At 34.9% G+C, this 19903-nt stretch overlaps 1 protein-coding gene across 1 annotated transcript in view; it reads right to left on the minus strand.

Annotated features, from left to right (window-relative positions):
- Positions 1-19903, minus strand: part of dthd1 (death domain containing 1) — a 53961-nt gene that overhangs the window by 14556 nt on the left and 19502 nt on the right. Inside the window, exons 4-7 of the mRNA XM_028801992.2 lie at positions 18421-18600; positions 13637-13881; positions 5098-5262; positions 2844-3133 (exon numbers count right to left, since the gene is read on the minus strand). Of these exons, the coding sequence (XP_028657825.1) occupies positions 2844-3133; positions 5098-5262; positions 13637-13881; positions 18421-18600 (880 nt within the window). The remainder of the gene's footprint in view (positions 1-2843; positions 3134-5097; positions 5263-13636; positions 13882-18420; positions 18601-19903) is intronic.

Here is a 19903-nt window from a genome sequence, read left to right on the forward strand (position 1 = left end):
ATGTTTCTCAGCAATTTTTCTTCAGTAGCTCTTCTGTAGGATTGGACCAGATGGGTTATCCTTTGCTCCCCTCGCACATCATTGAACCTTGAGAGCCAATGACCCTGTCTCTGGTTCACCAGTTGTCCTTTCTAGGACTACTTTTGGTAGGTACTAACCATTGCAGGCTGTCAACACCCCACAAGACCTGGCTTTTGGAGATGCTCTAACTCAGTTGTCCAACCATCAAAATTTGGTTCTTGTCAAAGTTGTTGAGATCCTTATGCTTGCCCGTTTTTCCTGCTTCCAACACATCACTTTTAAAAATGGACTGTTCACTTGCTGCTTAAAAAGTTCCTCCCCTTAACAGGTGCCATTGTAATGAGATAACCAATGTTATTCACTTCATCTGTCAGTGATTTTAATGCTGTGGCTAATCAGTGTATACTTTGATGCAAATATACTGACATTTATTTTCTCTAGTTGGTATAGTACAATAATACTGCTGAATAATATTCATATTGTTTTACTAATATAAATTATGAAGCAAACTGATTTTGCAAGCAATCTGTTTAATACAATAAACAGTATCAGCTCATTATGTTACAAATGGGACCATAAGCATCTACTCAACCTATTTGTTGATTTTTGGAAATGTATTATCAGATGTTCATCATTTATAGCAAACAAGTTAAGAATTAAGCACCACTATGTATTTACAGACTTTTCCACACCAGGACTATAATACTTGATACTTGATGTTTTTAGAATGCAGTGTATAATGTAATATTCTAACTTTGTGGACTGTTCACCACCCACTTGCACCTTGAATGTATCCTTTACGATAAAACTACAGCATATATGGTAATTCTCGTACCCAATATTTTCCATCACAAATTTATTATGAGTAACCAGTGCAATTAAAACAAACCATGAACTAACACTTCAAACAAAAATAACAATGTCGGGTGCCAAGAAAATTAATTCACAGATTTAGATTGCTAAAACTGCTGTGCTTAACCTTAGCCTCTGCCTAAAAATGAATTATGTTTCTAGACAACTGTGCATTGTATTTGTTTTGTTGTCATAATACAGTTCCAAAATGACAGTTAATTAGACTTTTGTGTATATCATGAAAGGGCTTCAGTATATATTGAATATGTTCATCAAACTCCTTACCCTTTTAAATCTCCCAGTATATTCTGAAGAAACCTACTGAGCAATTCCAATGCAAATCTAAAACGCTAAAAATATGAAGTGAATGAAAATAGATGAGATGAATTTTGAGTGGATCAAAATTTTTACTATTTGTTGTAACATAATTAAAACATTACATTTTTTTTCATTGTTTTAAGTTCTCAGCTATTTACATTTTCATAAAAGTAAATGGCTACCCTGCACAGTCACTCATTATATGAGCTAATGTATATTATTACTACACTATAGAGAACCACCTCATTAAGTAGAAACCATTCTCCACAAACTTGAAATAGTTTTCTTTTTGTTTGGTATTGATTTTTCTTAGCTTTCTCATATAACTTTTTCTTTTCTTTTTAGGGCTTTATTCTGAGTATAAAGATTCTAAATATCTGCTTTAATTAAAAAAAAGTTTATTTTATTGTGTTAGAAATATTTTATGTAATATATGACATTTTAATTTTGTTATGAATGAATCTCTTTGCTAAGATGTAGCTCCTGGTTGCCAAGGGTGTGAATGCAGAGGTCCCAACATTGCAATGTCATTAATATGGCAGGTTTTAAGGTAGCCACTGGCATCCATGTGTTCACCGGAGTTTGAAGGTAGTTCCCAAAAAAATTAGCGCTATTCTTTCTTTTTCATACTCAGGCTTACTACTTTTTGACAATATTTTCTAACTTTGATTTTTAATTTTCTGATCAATCTCTTTCAAAATATTGTCTCCTATTTTGGAGTCAAATCAGTTAGCAATGTTACTGCCAGCATTCCTGAGAGTTGCACAATAATTTATAAAAACAGAATTTAATTTTTTTTTTGTTTTTTAGTTGGAAAGTGCTTGGTTGATGGCTTTTTGTCTAATTGGTTTATTTTTCACTTCAAGCTGTCACTAGATAATACTCTACATGACTAAAGCAAGCTTCTAACATTAAATTAGGACTAACACTGTTCCCAGCCGATGAGCTTCATAATCAGAGGGCAGCTTATTGATCTGTTTTGAAGTGAAGTGATGTGTCTGGTGATTAAATGCAGTTCATTGACGTACAGCTAGCAGGGTGCAGTCTGCATGACATGCTGCAATGAGAAACTGCTTGCTCTTAAAATGTGAGACAAATAAGGATTTTTTTAAGAATAGGTTGGAACATATGCATTGGCAATGATAGATGGAATTCCCCCAGGAAATACAGTATTTCTCGTCACCATAGCCTTTTACTTAAAATCAGTCAAATTTTCATGGAATTCAGTTAAATAACTAAAATATGATAAAGTCACTTATTGAGAATTTAACACTGTATGAGTTACATTAAAAGCAACACAATTAAATACTTGTTTAAATATCTAAAAGGAGGCCTTATATATTTCTTTGAAATGTAATTCTTTAAGATCTTCAGTGTTAAATTTCAATTAACATTTATAGGTAATTATCAATAAGGAAGCACTCCAATTATATATATATATATATATATATATATATATATATATATATATATATATATATATATATATATATATATATGTAAAGAATTATTATCAGTGTGATTATTATAATCTATAAGGAAGTATCTTGTTTTTAACAAAATAAATGAAGCCTGCTATATTTGCAGTATATTGTAGCAGTTGAAAATATTTTATATAAGTGAGTAAGCTACATAAAGGATTTTTAACCAACCTATTGCTGAAATGTTTCCAACAAAGTGTAATAAAACTTGCTCTCCCTCCTTGATCGAAATCTCATCAGATGGGTCTGGTGGACTGGAGTACCCTTCATCTCGAAGTTTCATCAGCTCCCACCTTAAGTCTTTGTTTGGCACTGCCAAAACTACAGCATTGTTTGGATCTTCTTTTTTACGATATAATACAACATTGATCAGAGTGTTAACAATTGCCTCCTCAAGCTTTAATGTGATCTCAGTCAACAATGAGTTTTTTATTGATGACATCAGGCGAAACACGATCACTCTGTAAAAGAACAAAAGAACAATTTTGATATCCTTAGTTGCACCCTGATGACTCTGTCAATACGGAGATGTGATGCTTAATTCTGAGCAGACTGTTTGAAGAAACATCTGGCTTTGAGGGGTGTATGACTGCAAACACTGTGAGTGTTATTTGTGTGAGAGCTTGGAGAGCTTGTTTTGAAACAGAATTGCATCACTTATCATGGCAACATGTCATAAATCCTCACAAGAAGTAACATTGTTATATTTCTTACTTTTATAGCATTAAAATAAGTATATCAAATCAAATAAAAAACATATTTTTAATCAGTTTATACATTCATTAGTAAACCATTTTCATTGTAGCAAAACATCTAATAGAATATGAAATTCCAAATGTTACATGAAGTGCTTTACTATTAAATTAAATTATATTATTTTATTATATTATTATAAATATATAATATTATTTTATAATATATTAAATTATATTAGACAGAAGCCTTTGAGAGAGGCTTGCAGTAAAGATTAATTCTGACTCAATTAGCCCTAAAAACTGAGTTTTAACAGGCCAGAGACTAAGATGAGATGGTAACATAAAGAGCAGTACAGAAAAGAGGAGAGTACCCCAAACTGGGTGAGGTCATGAGTGAAGGACCTCAAGTCAATATGACATTTACATTAATGACATTTCTTTCTGAAAAAGTTAATAAACTGGATGAATATAAGATACTAAGGAGGTAACAAAAGCCATTTACAAAAGTAAACACTTAAAAATTGCACTTATATATGTAAAAGGCTAAATCTTTTTCAGTGATCTTTAAACTTCACATAGGCTATAATAAGGCTGACCTAGCTAAATTTTTTAGTCTAGCACATGAGGAATCGTGTATTCAGGAACACTGCTGCAAATTACATGGAACAGCATTTAAGATAGAATCCAAGAAGCTCTTCTTCAAAACTAAGGATTTGGGGGAATTTAGAACTTTGTCATATAATTGAAGTGGAAACATTATAAAAACTATGCATTGGAGATACTAAGATGATTTTTCTTTTAACTAAACAATAATCTTAATTAACTTAATAGTCTCCTGTGTTTTGTAAACATCTTCTGCTCTTTTGTTTAGTTACACATCTCTCTATTATAATAAAAAAATCCTGGGATGAGACGAGACATTTTAGCCTGGGATGAGACATGACTTTTTCAGAGAGATACTTTTATGTCCCGCGAGACGAAACTTTGTGCCAAGTGATTTAACCACACCCGGGTCCAGAAATAAAAGCCAAAGAGTAGATGACAAAGTACAACGTCGTAAAGAACTCAAAAACGTTGGTGCAATACACATGCAGAGCAGGTTAGAGATAATGAAAGTACAGTACTAAAATTCGAAAGTCTCAAAAAAATGATAGTAAAGATCGCATTAGCAAAAACAAATGGAAATTATTACTTGGTGAAATAACGGAACAGCGAAAAGAGATTGAACATATTGTTTGGATTTAAACTTTAAGTTGGAGACTTGTAGATCGTCTAATTCGTGTTGCCATCAGGGAAAAGTAGTGTTTCTTCCCAATGAAGAGGCGTATCCATGAGAATTAAAAGATTTGTTGTTTGGTGAAAGTGAAATCCAAATACGCGGGTGACAGAGACGCGAAGTGGCAGGCGTGTAGTGCAGGTCTGGGGGGTTTGGCCATCAAAGCGAGCAGGGGGCAAAGCCCCCTAGTACTCATACAAGTCCAACTTAGAATTGCCTAACATGAATGTCTTTGAAGATGTGTGATGTAACTCAACAACTTGAACAAAAAAAATACATTTAAATAAGGAGAGTAAGTGTAAGCTCCACATAGACTATTCTTCCATTCTTCCACTCTTAGGCCAGTTCAGGGTTACGTTTCTCTACTGTCATGTTTTACTTCATGAAATTGCTTTCCTTCTAATTCATTATTATAAGAAAACTATGTTAAAAATGACAGGAGCTAGTTCTTTACCTTTCAACATGCTCAGCTATTTCAAAAGAAACCAGCCCATTCTGAAGGTTTTTTACTGTGATATGTTCCATTACAATCCACTGTTCTTCCTTATGCTTGTACCCAGCTAATATCAAGTGTTCCTTTGAGGAGTCTCTGGAATTCTTTACAGTAGCACTTGCAGCCCTGCAATAAAAAGGAAATTAATGCAAAATTACACTTTTTTTTTACAAAAAAATACTAAAATTACTTAATCCGGCTACAGGGAGAATTTACATGAGTTTAGTAAATTTAAATAAAAAACAACAACATTAACTGTAACAGAATTCACCATGATTAATTTGATATGACTCAGAAGGCAAAAACAGAGAGGCAAGATTGTGTTGGTTTGGAAATGTGCAGAGGAGAGATGCTGAGTATATTGGGAGAAGGATGCTAAGGATAGAGCTGGCAGGGAAGAGGAAAAGAGGAAGGCTTAAGAGAAGGTTTATGCAGGACATGCAGGAGATGGGTGTGACAGAACAAGATGCAGAGGCCAGGAAGATATGGAAGAAGATGATCCGCTGTGGCAACCCCTAACGGGAGCAGCTGAAAGAAGAAGAAGAAGTTTGACATGAGTCAGTTATGCTGAGTGTATTTAACATGAAATCATTCTTTAAACAAAACTAATGTTTATGCTAAGTTAACATGATGTAATAATTCAATTGAATTCAGTTATTTTTTTAGAATGATCTTCACTGCATGCAGGGTCAGAGGATTCTAACAAGTTCTCAGGTCAAATGCAACTACAACTTTACTGGTGACATGATGCTTTCACATAAAGATACAGATTAGATTAAACACACAGTAAAATAAAGCAGTTAAAACTGATTAATGTAAGTGGAATATAACAATAACTGTCCATTATTGCTGAACTATGGCCAGTTGACAACAGAGAAGATGGAAACAAAATCTTCAGTCAGAAGCATCCCAGGAGAGCATAAATCTCTAATGGGTCAACAGCCAGTTGTAACAGACAAAGTCAGACAGTCGCAGCTCTATATACCTTGGCCAACTGGCCATTCATCCCATTTTTTGGCATTATGCAGTTAAATCTGTTCTGGGCCATCTTATATGATGACAGGATCTTTTCTCCTTTTGATTCCAGGTCTTCCAGTGTCTCAGGTGTCTTTCCCATTGTTGGAAAACAGCTTAACATTGTGCAGCTTCTTTTTATTCCACTTAAGATTGTTTATTGACTTATAGATTACTGTGTTAGATGAAGACTTTTCATTTACATTAATTACACTCAAATGTGCAATGCAAGGTATGATGGTCATGTTGCCTTGGAAAGAAGAAAAAAGTTTCTTTTTGATGTTGGGTATTGGACAAGTTATTCCGTTTCTAGAAAATAAGCTAGCATAAATTAATTTTCATAGCCACACAAAATATGTGGCATTTGGAAACAATCAGCTAACTATCTTTAACTTTCTTTGCAACTGTACTGAAGTGTGAGATCCACCAAAATCATATTCTGTAAAACAATCCATCCCATATTATCTATCCTGAGAAGACAATACCAGCCTGGGGTAAAAAGCTCCCTCCCAGACACCAAAGTATTCAAATTAATCACACATATTAATATAAAAATGTGTTTCATTTAAAGTTAAATCAATTTAATACTACTGTGTGTTAGGAGAATAGGCACACCATTTTTTGAGTAAAAAAGGTGTTTATTGAGTAAGGTTAAAGGCAATAATCCACGAGACCGATGATGTCTCTGTTTAATGGTATGAGATCTGTTGTCTTTGTTTCATTTTAAATTAAATGGGTTAATGTAATATACTAAAACAGTTATGTTAATATTATTGGTAAATACTAAATAAAGTCAGCAAAAACAATTATTCTCAGTTTTAAAAAAACTTAAGGTAGTTAAATAAAGGAAAGACACAGCAAGTTAATTTTTTGAGTAAGTAATATACTGTGTAATATGCATGATACCACATAAAGGCAGAACCATTTTTTTTGCTGAATATGAGGCACTTTAAGTGTCCTTTAAGTGACCTGTGATTTACCTAGCAGAAGGGTGCTTCTTCTCTTTTTACTTTCAGAGTAGTTAATGATCTGCAAATGAAGTATTTTGAGATAATCTGGGACATTTCTTTAAAATAGCTGCTGCAAGAGCCAAACTTAGTAAATTAATGTTAATGTTAAGTTCATATAAATATTTTCTTACCTAGAATATGTTAGTTTTACATAGTTAAATTGAGAGAAAAGCCAAGCAAAATGACACCTTTTATTGGCTAACTAAAAAGATTACAATATGCAAGCTTTCGAGGCAACTCAGGCCCCTTCTTCAGGCAAGATGTAATCATAGTTAAATTGATAATGAAAGGTTCTGTTGTATACCCTATAAGCTAACACATTAATGGAAGTAGCTTTAGAATTAGCTCAGATAGAAAAATAGTTTGCCTACAAATTTTCTGACTGGATATACTCATTTATATGATGACATATACAGTAATAAATGCAACAGAATATGTTGTGCCGAAATAGAAACCTATACAGACACAAACACAGTAACTTTAAGAAAGATAACTAAGAAATTTAAGCCTGAAATATCATAGTGAAGAAGTTTGTGTGTGTGTGTGTTTTATAATGTTTTCTCTTTATTTTGTTTGAAGTATTTTTGCTTTGAATTTCACTAAACCTTTAAAACAAATACACTTGGACTGTGAATTAGTTTGTGTATGTTTCATACTCTATGCTTAAATGTCTTCAGTAGCTGCAGATTTTTGGAATCATTGAAGTAACAGAGCTACAGCTCTTAAAACTCATTCCTTTTATGTGTTAGGCAGAGGTACTGAAGAACTGAGAAAATAATATTCTCCACACATACTGTATGGTAGGATAGTATATAGCTAACTGAATATGTAAAAACAAAACATTCATGTGGTACTATGTGTATTGTACAAAACATGATACTGGAATAATATGCAGTTTGAAAGTGATACAATTAATAATATTGATAACAGGATGCATATATGGAATAATGGAGGAAAATCCATGAAAACATGGGTTGAATGTAAATACTTAGTATAGACTGTGCCCAGGAAACTAACCCAGGATTCTGGTACTGTGAACCAGCATCACAGAGCACTGTTTAACAGTGCTGCCAATAAAGCTTTTTTATATTAATTGAATCTAATGATTACTTTAAAGTTATATATATATTTTTACTTCCATTTAAATGGAAGATTTATGATGGAGTCAAAAATTCACTATCAAGTTTACAATTTAGCTCATTGGTTTTAGCATGGTGTCTGTGCAAAATCAAAATTGATTTTCATGTCTTAAAATCACAATTTTCATCACAGCATCTGGATGACTACATCCCAGAAAAGACAGAATATTTTAGAACATGCTGTTTCAGAGATGTCTACACTGAATGCAACAATCTACGTACAATGATGACTTCAGAAAAAATGGACCTAGTGTACCTTCTTAATACAAGTTACATTGGGTTTGCATTGTTACAGGCTTCAGTCCGATTGGTCCAGTGCAGTGACGTGCGGTGAGGTTCATGGCTGGTGAGGCACTGACTCCTTCAGAGTCAAATTTACAATATATGAACCCAGGAGAGTAGCTTATTCACTATTCATTTGGCAACATGCACATTGACTACTGCTTATATTTCATATCTCATCTGCATTCTTTACACACACATATAGGTAAAGTACATACAGGGTATTTGGCTAAGAAAGAATGTTACATTTATAGAGAGAGAGAGAGAGAGAGAGAGCGGATTTGCATGTGCTTTGCACCTTCCATGTGTTCTAAATTTGCCGTTGCAATTCCACAATTCATACTCATTCAACACAAATGAAAGTATTGAGTGGTGTACAAAAAAACGGATTTCATTTTTGATCTTAATTGAAATATTTAGTTGTTTTTAAAAGCTTTTAATTCTGATGCTTTAATCAATTTTAATACAGACTGTTCAACAAAAGAATATTTTATTTAAGGTCAAAATTTAGTTTTTAAATATTGGATTGTTTTTTCTTTGTCTGATCCCATTTTTTATAAGATTGAAAACCATTTATGGTCTTACATTTATTTGTAAATGAAGTCCATGAGCCTATCCTCCACAAAAATCTCCATTACTTTCTTGTAAAAGTCCTCGTTATTTTCGTTTAGTTTTAAAAATCTTAATCTTCCATTTTGTCTGTCAGTCGGAACAAAAAATAAAAATAAACAGACTGCTGCAGTGCACTTGACTTTCTGATATTGCTAACTTATTGGCGCACAGAGTGTTTGCATAGAAGAACAGCAGCAACAAGCACATGTTGGGCTTCAGGGCAGCACTGTACGGTCTGCCTCATCTTGTGCCTTTTCACTGTGGTTTTATGTCCTATCAGCAAGACTAAATATGTCACAAACAATCATTTAAATATATAAGCCAGGCTGTGGAAAATCAGGGCGTATAATAAACATGCCTGCAAGCATTATATTGGCGACATACAGAGAAACAGCAATGGCCATGCGTCAATTGCATGCATCAACACAGTCTGTGAGGGAGAGTGCAGTCCGAGGTGAGGTGAGGATCGTCGCTGCCACACCTTGCGTTTCTCCCTGGTATTTGAACAGGAAATGTGCCAATTCAGCAATTTTGACTAAAAGAATGATCAAAATTTTTGGAATCATACAGACATTTATAGCACAGACCAGTGGACACATTTATTTTATGTTATCATTATTAGTTTTTTTACTTTTCATGATAACAGGTGAGGTTCTGCCTCACCAGCCTCTGCTGACCGCACGTCCCTGGTTCAGTGCTTATGTCCATTTCTTTCAAAAACAGTTGACCAATGAGACTGAAAAAAATTTGTAAGTGAAGTTAGGTGAGGGCTTGTTTTCTCTAGCAGAGCATATAGTTGATGATGAAGAGAAAGAAATTAACACAGACAAACACACCCACACGTACACACACACCCTAGACCTGTCAACATGGACAGAGATGTTAAGCCACCCCTGTACCAATCTGATTATCTAAGCAGCTTGTTTACTTTATTTAACCCAATGTGTTTAGTTTCAGTTTAAATATGATTTAAGTCATTCACTTTACTCAATATCCTGTTCATTTTACTCTAAATTTGCATACATGATAAATATTTAAGTTAATGTACATGATAATATATTTTTTGCACAGTATTAATTGGTAATATTGTCTTGTAGCATCTTTCGTTGAGTGATTTCCTGCAGTATCACTAAAGTATAATTTACATGGAACTACTGTGTGAACGGAATCACGCCGATTTTTCAGTATTTCCTGTTGTTACCAATATCAATTGCACATTTTCTTACAATTCACATATCAACAATAGTTTAATAGTTTGTCAGTTCAATATGCAATTAAAAACTTAGCTCTCATGGAATACCTTATACTTACAATGTGGCGACTGCTCTAAGACTACAAGGGAAGCTCCGCTTCCTCTACTATGTCAGAAAATAAATGGTCATATATGCACTGTCGTATTTATATTGGTTTTAATAAAAGTGCGCTAGAACACGTTCAACTTCATGACTAGCTCGTTCAGAATCAGGTATTTATTGTAGATTGTTTGATGCGATTTTCTTGTCATACATTTCCGTGCAGCACAGCGCATTAAACCCTCCTGAAGCCCAGCTTCACTGGAGCTGTATGGGCAAGCACAGAGGAGCTTTTTTCACTGCAGAAAAGCTGGATGGTAATTGGATAAATGCACCAAAATCGTCACTTCCAGGGAAGCTCAGCTTCTCTGGGATTGAATGGAGCAGTGGGCGAGCCAGGACGCTGGGCTGCTGCATGATGATTGGAGGAGCTGTTTAAAGGGCGGAACCCCTTTTTTGATTAACAGCATGTCTTAAGTATACATCAGCACTACAGAGATTCGAGTTCAGTCCCATGCAGATTTGCAGGTGAAGTCGTACGACAAACTGCTGCACTCTGTATTGTTTGCTGGTGATATAAACCATTTTTGTTTGTACAAATCATTCTTTAATAATAAAAAAAACATATTATAGCGTTCTTGACTTTGCTCCTTGTTTCAGCATTGTAAAGTTAGTTCGTTCATATAATTAAAGTAGCTCGTGGAAGGGGAAACTAGCCAGCTAGCAAGCTGTGCATAATGGCAGACGCAGACGGTGCTAATATTGTTGACCTGCTTTTGGCAAAACCATTTAGTAGTCTTCCTTACGAGGAGAGACTCGGAATTAAACGGCAGGGCAGACCAACGCCCAAGATTGATCTGGTGCAAAAATCAGGAAAAAATAACAGATCTTTTCTGCTCTCCTGGTATGACAAGGTGAACTGGCTGACTGGAAGTGCTGTGACAAAGAAAATGTACTGTTGGCCATGCCTCTTGACGAAACCTTCTCAGGGAATGGGATGTGTTTGGTCAAACGTGGGTTTTGGGGATCTGGGTAACTTTGACAGGGCATACAAAAGGCATGAAAAGTGCAAAGAACATGTGAGTTCATGTGCAAGGTTAAGTTGTCTGGGCAGGGTCAGGGTTGAACATGCAATCAATGAAGGTTTTCGCATTCAGGTGGCAAAACATAATGAAACAGTAAAAAAAAACCAGGGCCTTCCTAAACCGTCTAATTGATGTGACTTCCTTGCTTGGCCGTCAGGAGCTGGAATTCAGGGGGCATGATGAGAGTAGTGAATCAGCAAATAAGGGGAATTACAGGGAATTTACAGAAACATTAGCTAAATATGACTCTGTCTTGGCCACACAATTTCAGTCATCAGCTGTGTTTTCTGGTATGTCCCACTCAATCCAAAATGACTTTTTCTCTACTCTCGCAGCCACTGTTTCTGATCATATAAAAGGTGAAATTCAGACTGCTCCTTTTTTGCATGGCAGGTGGATGAAGCAACTGACATATCTTGCCATGCCCAACTGTCTGTCATTGTTAGATATGTGGATAGTGCAGGTAAAATTCAAGAGTGCGTCATTGGATTTTTGGATGTGTCAGGGGGTCGAGATGCTCAGTCTGTGCTTGAAGCTTTAAACGAGAACATGCAGGGCTACAGTTTTAGAGAAAAACTTGTGGCACAAACCTATGATGGGGTTGCTGTCTTTGCTTCATCTCTCAATGGCCTACAGGCCAAAGTTAAAGTAATAGCCCCTAGTGCAGTGTTTGTGCATTGCTATGCACACAGACTGAACCTGGTGTTGTCCCAGGGTGCTAAATGCTTGCCTGAGTCAAGAATATTTTTTGCATCTCTCTCTGGGTTCACCACATTTTTTTAAAAGTCCACAAAAAGGATGTCTTTTCTTGAGTCTGCAGGGTCTTCAAGATTGCCCAGAAACGCTCCTACTCGATGGAATTTCACATCATGGATAGTGAGCACTGTGGCAAACAATTATGATGGCCTCCTGCAGACTTTTGACAAGATTACCCAGGATGAGAGCATGGATGATGACACATTAGATGCTGCCAAAGGCTTCATAATGAAACTGGAGGATTTTGAGTTTGTGTTCATGTTGTACACACATATGAAGAAATATTCTCTGAGACAGATGTTGTCTTTGATATTGTCTAGCAAAGGGCTATGGATGTTCTTTACTGCAAAAAAAGAATTGGGTCTCTCCTTGATTTGTCAAGGAGAAGAGGTCAGAGGAGGCTTATCAAGCAGTTTATGCAAAAGCAGCAAATCTCACATCAGACCCTCGAGATGAACCTATTAGAAAGCGCCGTCTGTCACAATTACAGGATCCCCAGGACCGCTACAGTAATTTGTACATGGCCATCCTAGACAATCTCATGGAGCAGATTTTTCAAATTTGGAAAGCATGAGCTTCTTAGAATTAGTCAATCCAGGGAAATTTGATGAAATGAGACAAGTGTTTCCAGAGGAGGCATTTGAAAGTGTTCTGAAAAATTATGGCCATTTCTTTGACTCAGGGAGACTGAGATCTGAACTTCAAGTACTATATTCAGATCATGACTTACAGGGGAGCAGGGGTAAGCTGTGTGATTTCTTGGTGTTTTTTAAAGACATGGAGTTGGATACTGCAATGCCTCAGCTATACAAGCTGTTGTCGTTAGTGGCAACAATTGGCACTACATCAGCAGGTGTAAAGAGGAGCTTCTCCTGTTTAAAACGGGTCAAGTCATACACCCGCAACACGATGGACCAAGATCGTTTGAGCAACCTTGCTCTCCTGGCCATTGAGAGGAAACTGGTTAAGTCCCTGGAAAAGACGGCCAATTGGTACGAGAGGGTCACAGACCCATTTTCTGCAAAAGGAACGGAGGGCAGAATTTACGTACAAATAACATAATGAATTTTATGATGAAGGCCTAATATGAGCTTCCCCTGTTTCAAAAGCTAGCAGCTGCCACTGACTTACATAGTACTAAAAATTCAGAAAATACTGCTTAAAGTGATTACTATTTATCACTGATTTAACAGATTTGCTCTAATGAAAGTTATTTTGATGTTTATTTTTTCAGATTTATAGTATGCACATCCATTTGTAATTTTATCGTAATGAATGATGAAAATATTTATAAAAAGAGAACAGCTGACCTTTGTCTGTGAATGGGCGTGTTCTTTGGAAGCACAGCACTTGCTGGCCTTACCGAATCACTTTCATCTCCTTTCTTCTTTTTCTCAGGATTAGGAGGACAAGGGAGTGTGAATGTGACAGACTTCCAAAATGTCTGGGTTGAAGGATGTAAAATGTGAAGTAAAGGGCTAGTGGACACAACTGCATGGTATTCATCACTCCTTGCTTTCAGAGTGGAAAGAATTGATGCATCTATGGGCTGGACCTGAAAAATAATCACAGAAAAGCTTAAACAAACATGGGACAGCCATGTACGTTAAATTATCCTCAGAAATCACATGCTGTATCTCAGCTGTATTACATTATCCATTCAAACATACTGACGTGAGGAACCATTTAAGTTATATTCCAAACATTATGTATTTCCCTATTATACATCTGTTATGAAAATATAAAGTAAGTCCAAAATGTCATTGATTCCATCATATAGTTCCTTATGATAACAGTCTATGGTTTCCTTTCATAATGCTTTTTTGATGCTCTTGTGTATGTTGTACTTGTAGTTATCTGCTTACACTATTTGTTCTACTTTTTTAAAAACATTACAACTCTTAACTTTGATGCCTTTTCAGAAATCTGATTGAGGACAACAGTCTTGACTATCTGAACATAAAAAACACTTGCACTTTCAAAAATGTCCTAAATCACCATAAAATAAATGTGGACATAGACCGTTCTGTGCATAATTTGATGGGTGCCATGCTCAGCTGTTATGTTGTGACAAATTATCTGCATGCTTCTTATTTCTCCAAATCAGCTCCATTCTGATATAATAATTTGTGACAAGACCATTTATCAGCAAATCCCTAAGGAGCACAATTACATTTTATTTTTTAATATTTAATGAACTTTTAAAGGCATGTTTCCCAAACCATGTTCTCAATTAAAACATTACTTGGATCAATTTGGGTTGTTTTCTGACAACATAGTTAATCAATTATATCTCAGTTTATGCACTGTGGGGCATTATAAAGTTCATAATTTATGAACAATGAACTCTAAAATGCATATTTGTAACATTCACATTCCCATTCCCGGAAAGACTGTGGGCCGTGCTCATTTATATGTCATTATTAAAGACATTTGTAACAAACCATAATAAGTGTCTAATGGAGCACAGCTAATGTTTCCCAGCTCACACTGGTTCCAATAGTTACTTGATATATCTGTCCCTACTAATTACTATAGATTACTTGGTCAGTTTATTATCCTTATACACTATATAGAGTTTATATGTTCATAGACCACTTGATTTAATAAACCCATTTTATCAAGCACCATGTAGGAACAATCCTTTGCCCCTAAACAAACTTGATTGTTAGATATATGGAATTAATAAGGTTATAAAAATATTTCTAAGGGATATGAGTTTTATACAGACTGAAATTGAAGTAATGTTAATGTGGCCAGCTGAAGAGGATGCATGGTTTGTGACAGCTACAGTATCCTTTTAGAAGTACCCATTTTAAAAATGAATGAACACCATCATTAATAATATTCTGTGGGTTTGCTGTGGCTTTCAAAATATCTTCATTTGGCATTGAGATACATAATGCATACTGAGAAAATATTCTTTACACAACTGCACTGCCACTACTGTCCTCTACTGTACTGTTCAAACAAGGTGGGATGGATCTGTGGATTCATGCTGTTTATTTAAAATTCTCACACAACTACCTGAACATTTCAAGGAATCTGGATGCATCAGAAATTTTCCCTGTCTTCTTTCGTTCTGGTGATTGTAGTGGTGGTGCTGTGCAGAAAGGATTGGCCAGAGTAAGAGGGAGAGTTCAGTTGAGGTCACCAGAAAGGCACTTCCCTTGCAGAACTCTTGCTCTTGCTTTAAAGAAACTTCTTCTGAGAGCATTTGTAATCCAAATATGGATGTCCAATGGCAGATACCACAGTGCAAAATATGTGACCTTGGGATGTATCAGGGTGTGATTCTGTGACAAACCAACATTCACATGCCACAGTAGACTCTTATTCTAATTTTTACAGGTGGGAATGGAACCCAGTATTATGGTTTTCTGCTGTTGTAGTCTATCTGCTTCAAGGGCAGATATGTTTTATGTGGAGAGATAATAATAATAATTCTTTGCATTTATATAGCTCTTTTCTCACTGTCCTTCTGCATACCACTGTTATAGAGAGATGCATAATTTCTATTCGCTTGAACAAGCATTGACATTCTCATTTACTTCAGTAATGAATAAGTCATTTTTGCTGACAAAACTGCAGCTTAATGGATATTTGTGGTTTATCTCCCACTCTGTATAAATTGTCACAAATATAGTGCATGAAAATCCAAATAGAACATCTGAGATGTTGGAACCACCACACCTGGCACAAACAATTATAACAAAGTTACTTGGACACATCTTGTCCTTCTAATGTTTGGTTTGGCCTAGTCAAAACTGATTTGTGTGCATTCTAAACTAGTTTGGCCTTGAATTACACTTTCCTCTATAGGATAAACCAGTTTGGCCTAGTCAAAACTTTCATTTTGTGCAGTTCCCACTTAAAGAAATGTATTTTTGTTTGTTTGCAGTTTTAAAGGCAGTGTTGCCTTATGATAAAAAATGTCACAAAGTTGTAGATACAAACATTATGCAAACATTCAAAACAATCAATTTAGTTTACAATACGTATAGCACATTAACACATACTTCACACATGACATACTTCGTACATATACAAAAACAGGAATAGCATTTTCTTTGTGACATTTGAAAATTTCTTAGAAGTTTCAGCCAACATTCTATCATGACCACCATGACCCACCACCACATGGGCTGCATAGATGACTTCATATAATAAATCAGCTGAGCGTATGGTATACAGTATTTTCATTACCTTCATTTTGTGCAACAAGTTTTTTTATGCCTCTGATTTCCAGTACATTCAAATTTTTTAACCTTCTTTGTGGTAGGAGTGTTTTCTTTTCCGCTTTTTTAGCCTCCTCCACCTTTAAATTTCTAAATTTCTGAAGACAAAATTCTAAAAATTTGTCTTTTGAAAGCACATTAAAATGAGTCGATTTTCACTTTCGCTTTTCAAAATCTCCATCAAGAATCTCTCTCTCTCCACTCCTTTTGATATCTTTGTCCACTATTCCAAGCCTCATCCGTAATGGTGAGAAACACAAAAAATCAAAAAGAATAAAATGAACGAAACAAATACACAAGAACAAAACCAAAAAAATGCACTCAAACAAGCATGCAAGAATGAAACGAATAAAATGCTCAAACATTTTGCAAATTTATGGCTCACTCTGGAATGTCGGCTGTGTACTGCGGAAGATGTGGGGATAGGGGTGGGACATGCGGGGATTTGGGTGACAAAGGCAGGGATTCCCCAAATTTGCAGGATCAGACATATTTCATGTTGAAAACTACACAAATCAGTTTTGACTAGGTTTATCCTATAGAGGAAAGCGTGATTGCAGGCCAAATTCGTTTAGACTATAGGCCAAATCAGTCTGTTCTGGGAACTCTACATTGATTTCAGGATAATTTAGTTTGATCTAGGCCAAATTGATTCATCTTATTGTGCTTGGCTAGTCTAAACTAGTTTGTCCTAAAAGCAGGTTTGACTGGTAACATTTACATACAGTATATATAAATGACAACCCCCCTAAACATTCGTAAAAACTTCAGGCCTGGATAACAGAGAGCAGCTGCTGTCAATATCAGGCTTGTGAGTGGCAGTAAGATGAGGTCAGATCCACTTGGATTGCACCATAGGTTTATATTTAAATTCATTTATATTTGAGAAGGGCAAGTCCAGCTTGAAATGTCCGTAAAGGGAACATGTCTGATAAACACTTGATTCCTTGCATGAAGTCACCAGAATTCAGAATGAGTCATCATTAAGATACAAGCATAGAGTGAACTGCTAATATTGACTGAGTTAGCCAGGATGATGTAACTGACTTTCCTGGACAGTGAAATGGACAAAGTTAGTCTACATTTCAATCTCCGGATCACACATTTATTTTTAATTGTGTTGTGCTACATTTTTTTACCATTACACATTCAAAAAAATCTCCAGTCTCCTTTGTTCTGCTTTTTCCACTCAGTCTGATGATACCTATCCAGCATTAAAATAGCATCTGAAATAAGAGTTGTAAGCCAGCTGTCCGCAGTATCTAAAATATCACAGTACCTGAACTTGCCATTACTAACTATGTGATATAACAGTTCAAATAAATCAGGGCAGGTCTGAATCCTTTCTACCTTACTTCTATCTTAATTCCATATCTTTGCCTCTTCCATCTCCAGACTTGTGCCTTTAATCTAAACAGCATGGAATTTTGTGTTTGCGTTTGTCAGATACTTTGGGTGCAAATAACAGAAATGGGGGCTGTTGTAAAATTGAACATAATTACAGTTTTTCTTTCTTATTCTTCTACCTCAATTCTGCACTGTACATTAATAAAATTATTCTTGCAACCTTCAATTTATTATGAATTTTTTATGTTACTTACTTTTTTGGTTAATAACACCAATGTCTGTTAATATTCATGTCAAATGCATTACTTCCCAATAAAGTTCAATTTAATTCAGTTCAATTCAATATGCTTAACCTCTTATGTTCTGGTTTGTAAAAGTTCACATTAGACGTAGTAGTTGAATATATTAGTCATGAGTAGCAACCAGTACTGTGCCAAAATCAAATACATGACCCATATTTAATAGCTGAAGTTTGCTGTATTTTAATGATTAGAAATAAGGCCTCTTACCATTGATTGCACAAACACAGGAGTGTGAAAAGAACCTGGTGGATAGTCTAGGGCAATTCGTGGGTCCATGCTTAGCTTCATGGATAGTCCTTTCCTGGGAACTGTGAAATTCTCTTTACGTAAGCAGGAGACAACAGAAAAAATTGCAAACTTGTACACTTTAAATTCTGCAAAAGAACCCTGAGGAATATAAATAAGAACATTGTTCAATAAAAGTCTTCATTAAATATTTCCACTTTAAACCAAAATTTACTAATTCTGGGCCCTTACTAGTGATTTCTCTTTGTTAAGAATTCAGACTTAAAAAACTGAAAAGGCCTGAAACTCCAAGAAAAGTCTAATACCTAAAAAATCTCAGGAAGGAAGGAAACTGTTAAACACCTAGCCTAGAATAACAATACATTATTAATTTAAATAAAGAAACCCCAAACTCCAAAGGCACAATAATTAAACAAATCACAAAATTTCAAAACATTTTCCAAAAAAGTTCAAAAAAGTAAATAGATCAGAAATACAAATCAAATACAGCAAAACAAAACTTAAAATCTCTAAAAACCAAAAAAATGGAAAAAGACTAAAATCTAAATTAAGGGATATAAAGAAACCACAAATATAAACAAGAGAACAAAAGAAAAACAAAGATAATACAACCAAATACGAAATCCAAAAATGAAAGTAAAAAATGTGAACAAAGTCAAAAAGTCAACAAATCAAAAACCTAAATGGTCAACAGACAACCCCCAACCCCCCCACCTGGAGTCCCCATACACCCCCAACGAAGAAACAAATCAATTAAAAACAAACATCAAAAGAAAACAATTAGCAAAAACAATGTTTTTAAATACTTTACATTTAATATAAAAAGACCAAATCTAAACAACCTAAATAGGAAAATTGGGTAAAATTGGATTGAAGGAAAAACCATAATACATGTACAAAATGAAGACCTTGGTACACTTCATAGTCTTATTCACGCAACATAAAGAAATCTGTATTAACATGTTGACACATTAGACAAAGAAAACAACTCTGACTGATGTTGTAATGATATTTAGATAAAGTATGGTGAAGAGAATTAATACACAAAGTTTTCAGTGCAGCACAATTTATCAGGATTTATTTGCTAATTTACTGTCATTTTTGTAATTAACTTTGCTAATATACCTAGAGAAATGTAGATAGTTAGTTATATAGATAGATCAAAGTTTATTTAAATGTTAACCAATCCATTAAAACAAGAGAGTTGTTTACATTCACTCAACAGCATATCCCATTCAAGAAATGGAGTTTACATAGCTGCACTGTAAAAAAAATACATCAAAGCCCTTTATTTATTGCTATTACTTTTACTGATTGCACCATAATTGTGTCATTCATTATACTGTATGTGACAGTAATTTTTGTCTTTCTAATAATCTACGAAGTGTAATCAAGTGGTGTTTTACATTAAACTATAGGTAAGAACTTCTGAAGTATACTTATA

The sequence above is a fragment of the Erpetoichthys calabaricus genome, chromosome 5 (genome assembly GCF_900747795.2).
Source record: "Erpetoichthys calabaricus chromosome 5, fErpCal1.3, whole genome shotgun sequence".
NCBI classification, from domain to species: domain Eukaryota; kingdom Metazoa; phylum Chordata; class Cladistia; order Polypteriformes; family Polypteridae; genus Erpetoichthys; species Erpetoichthys calabaricus.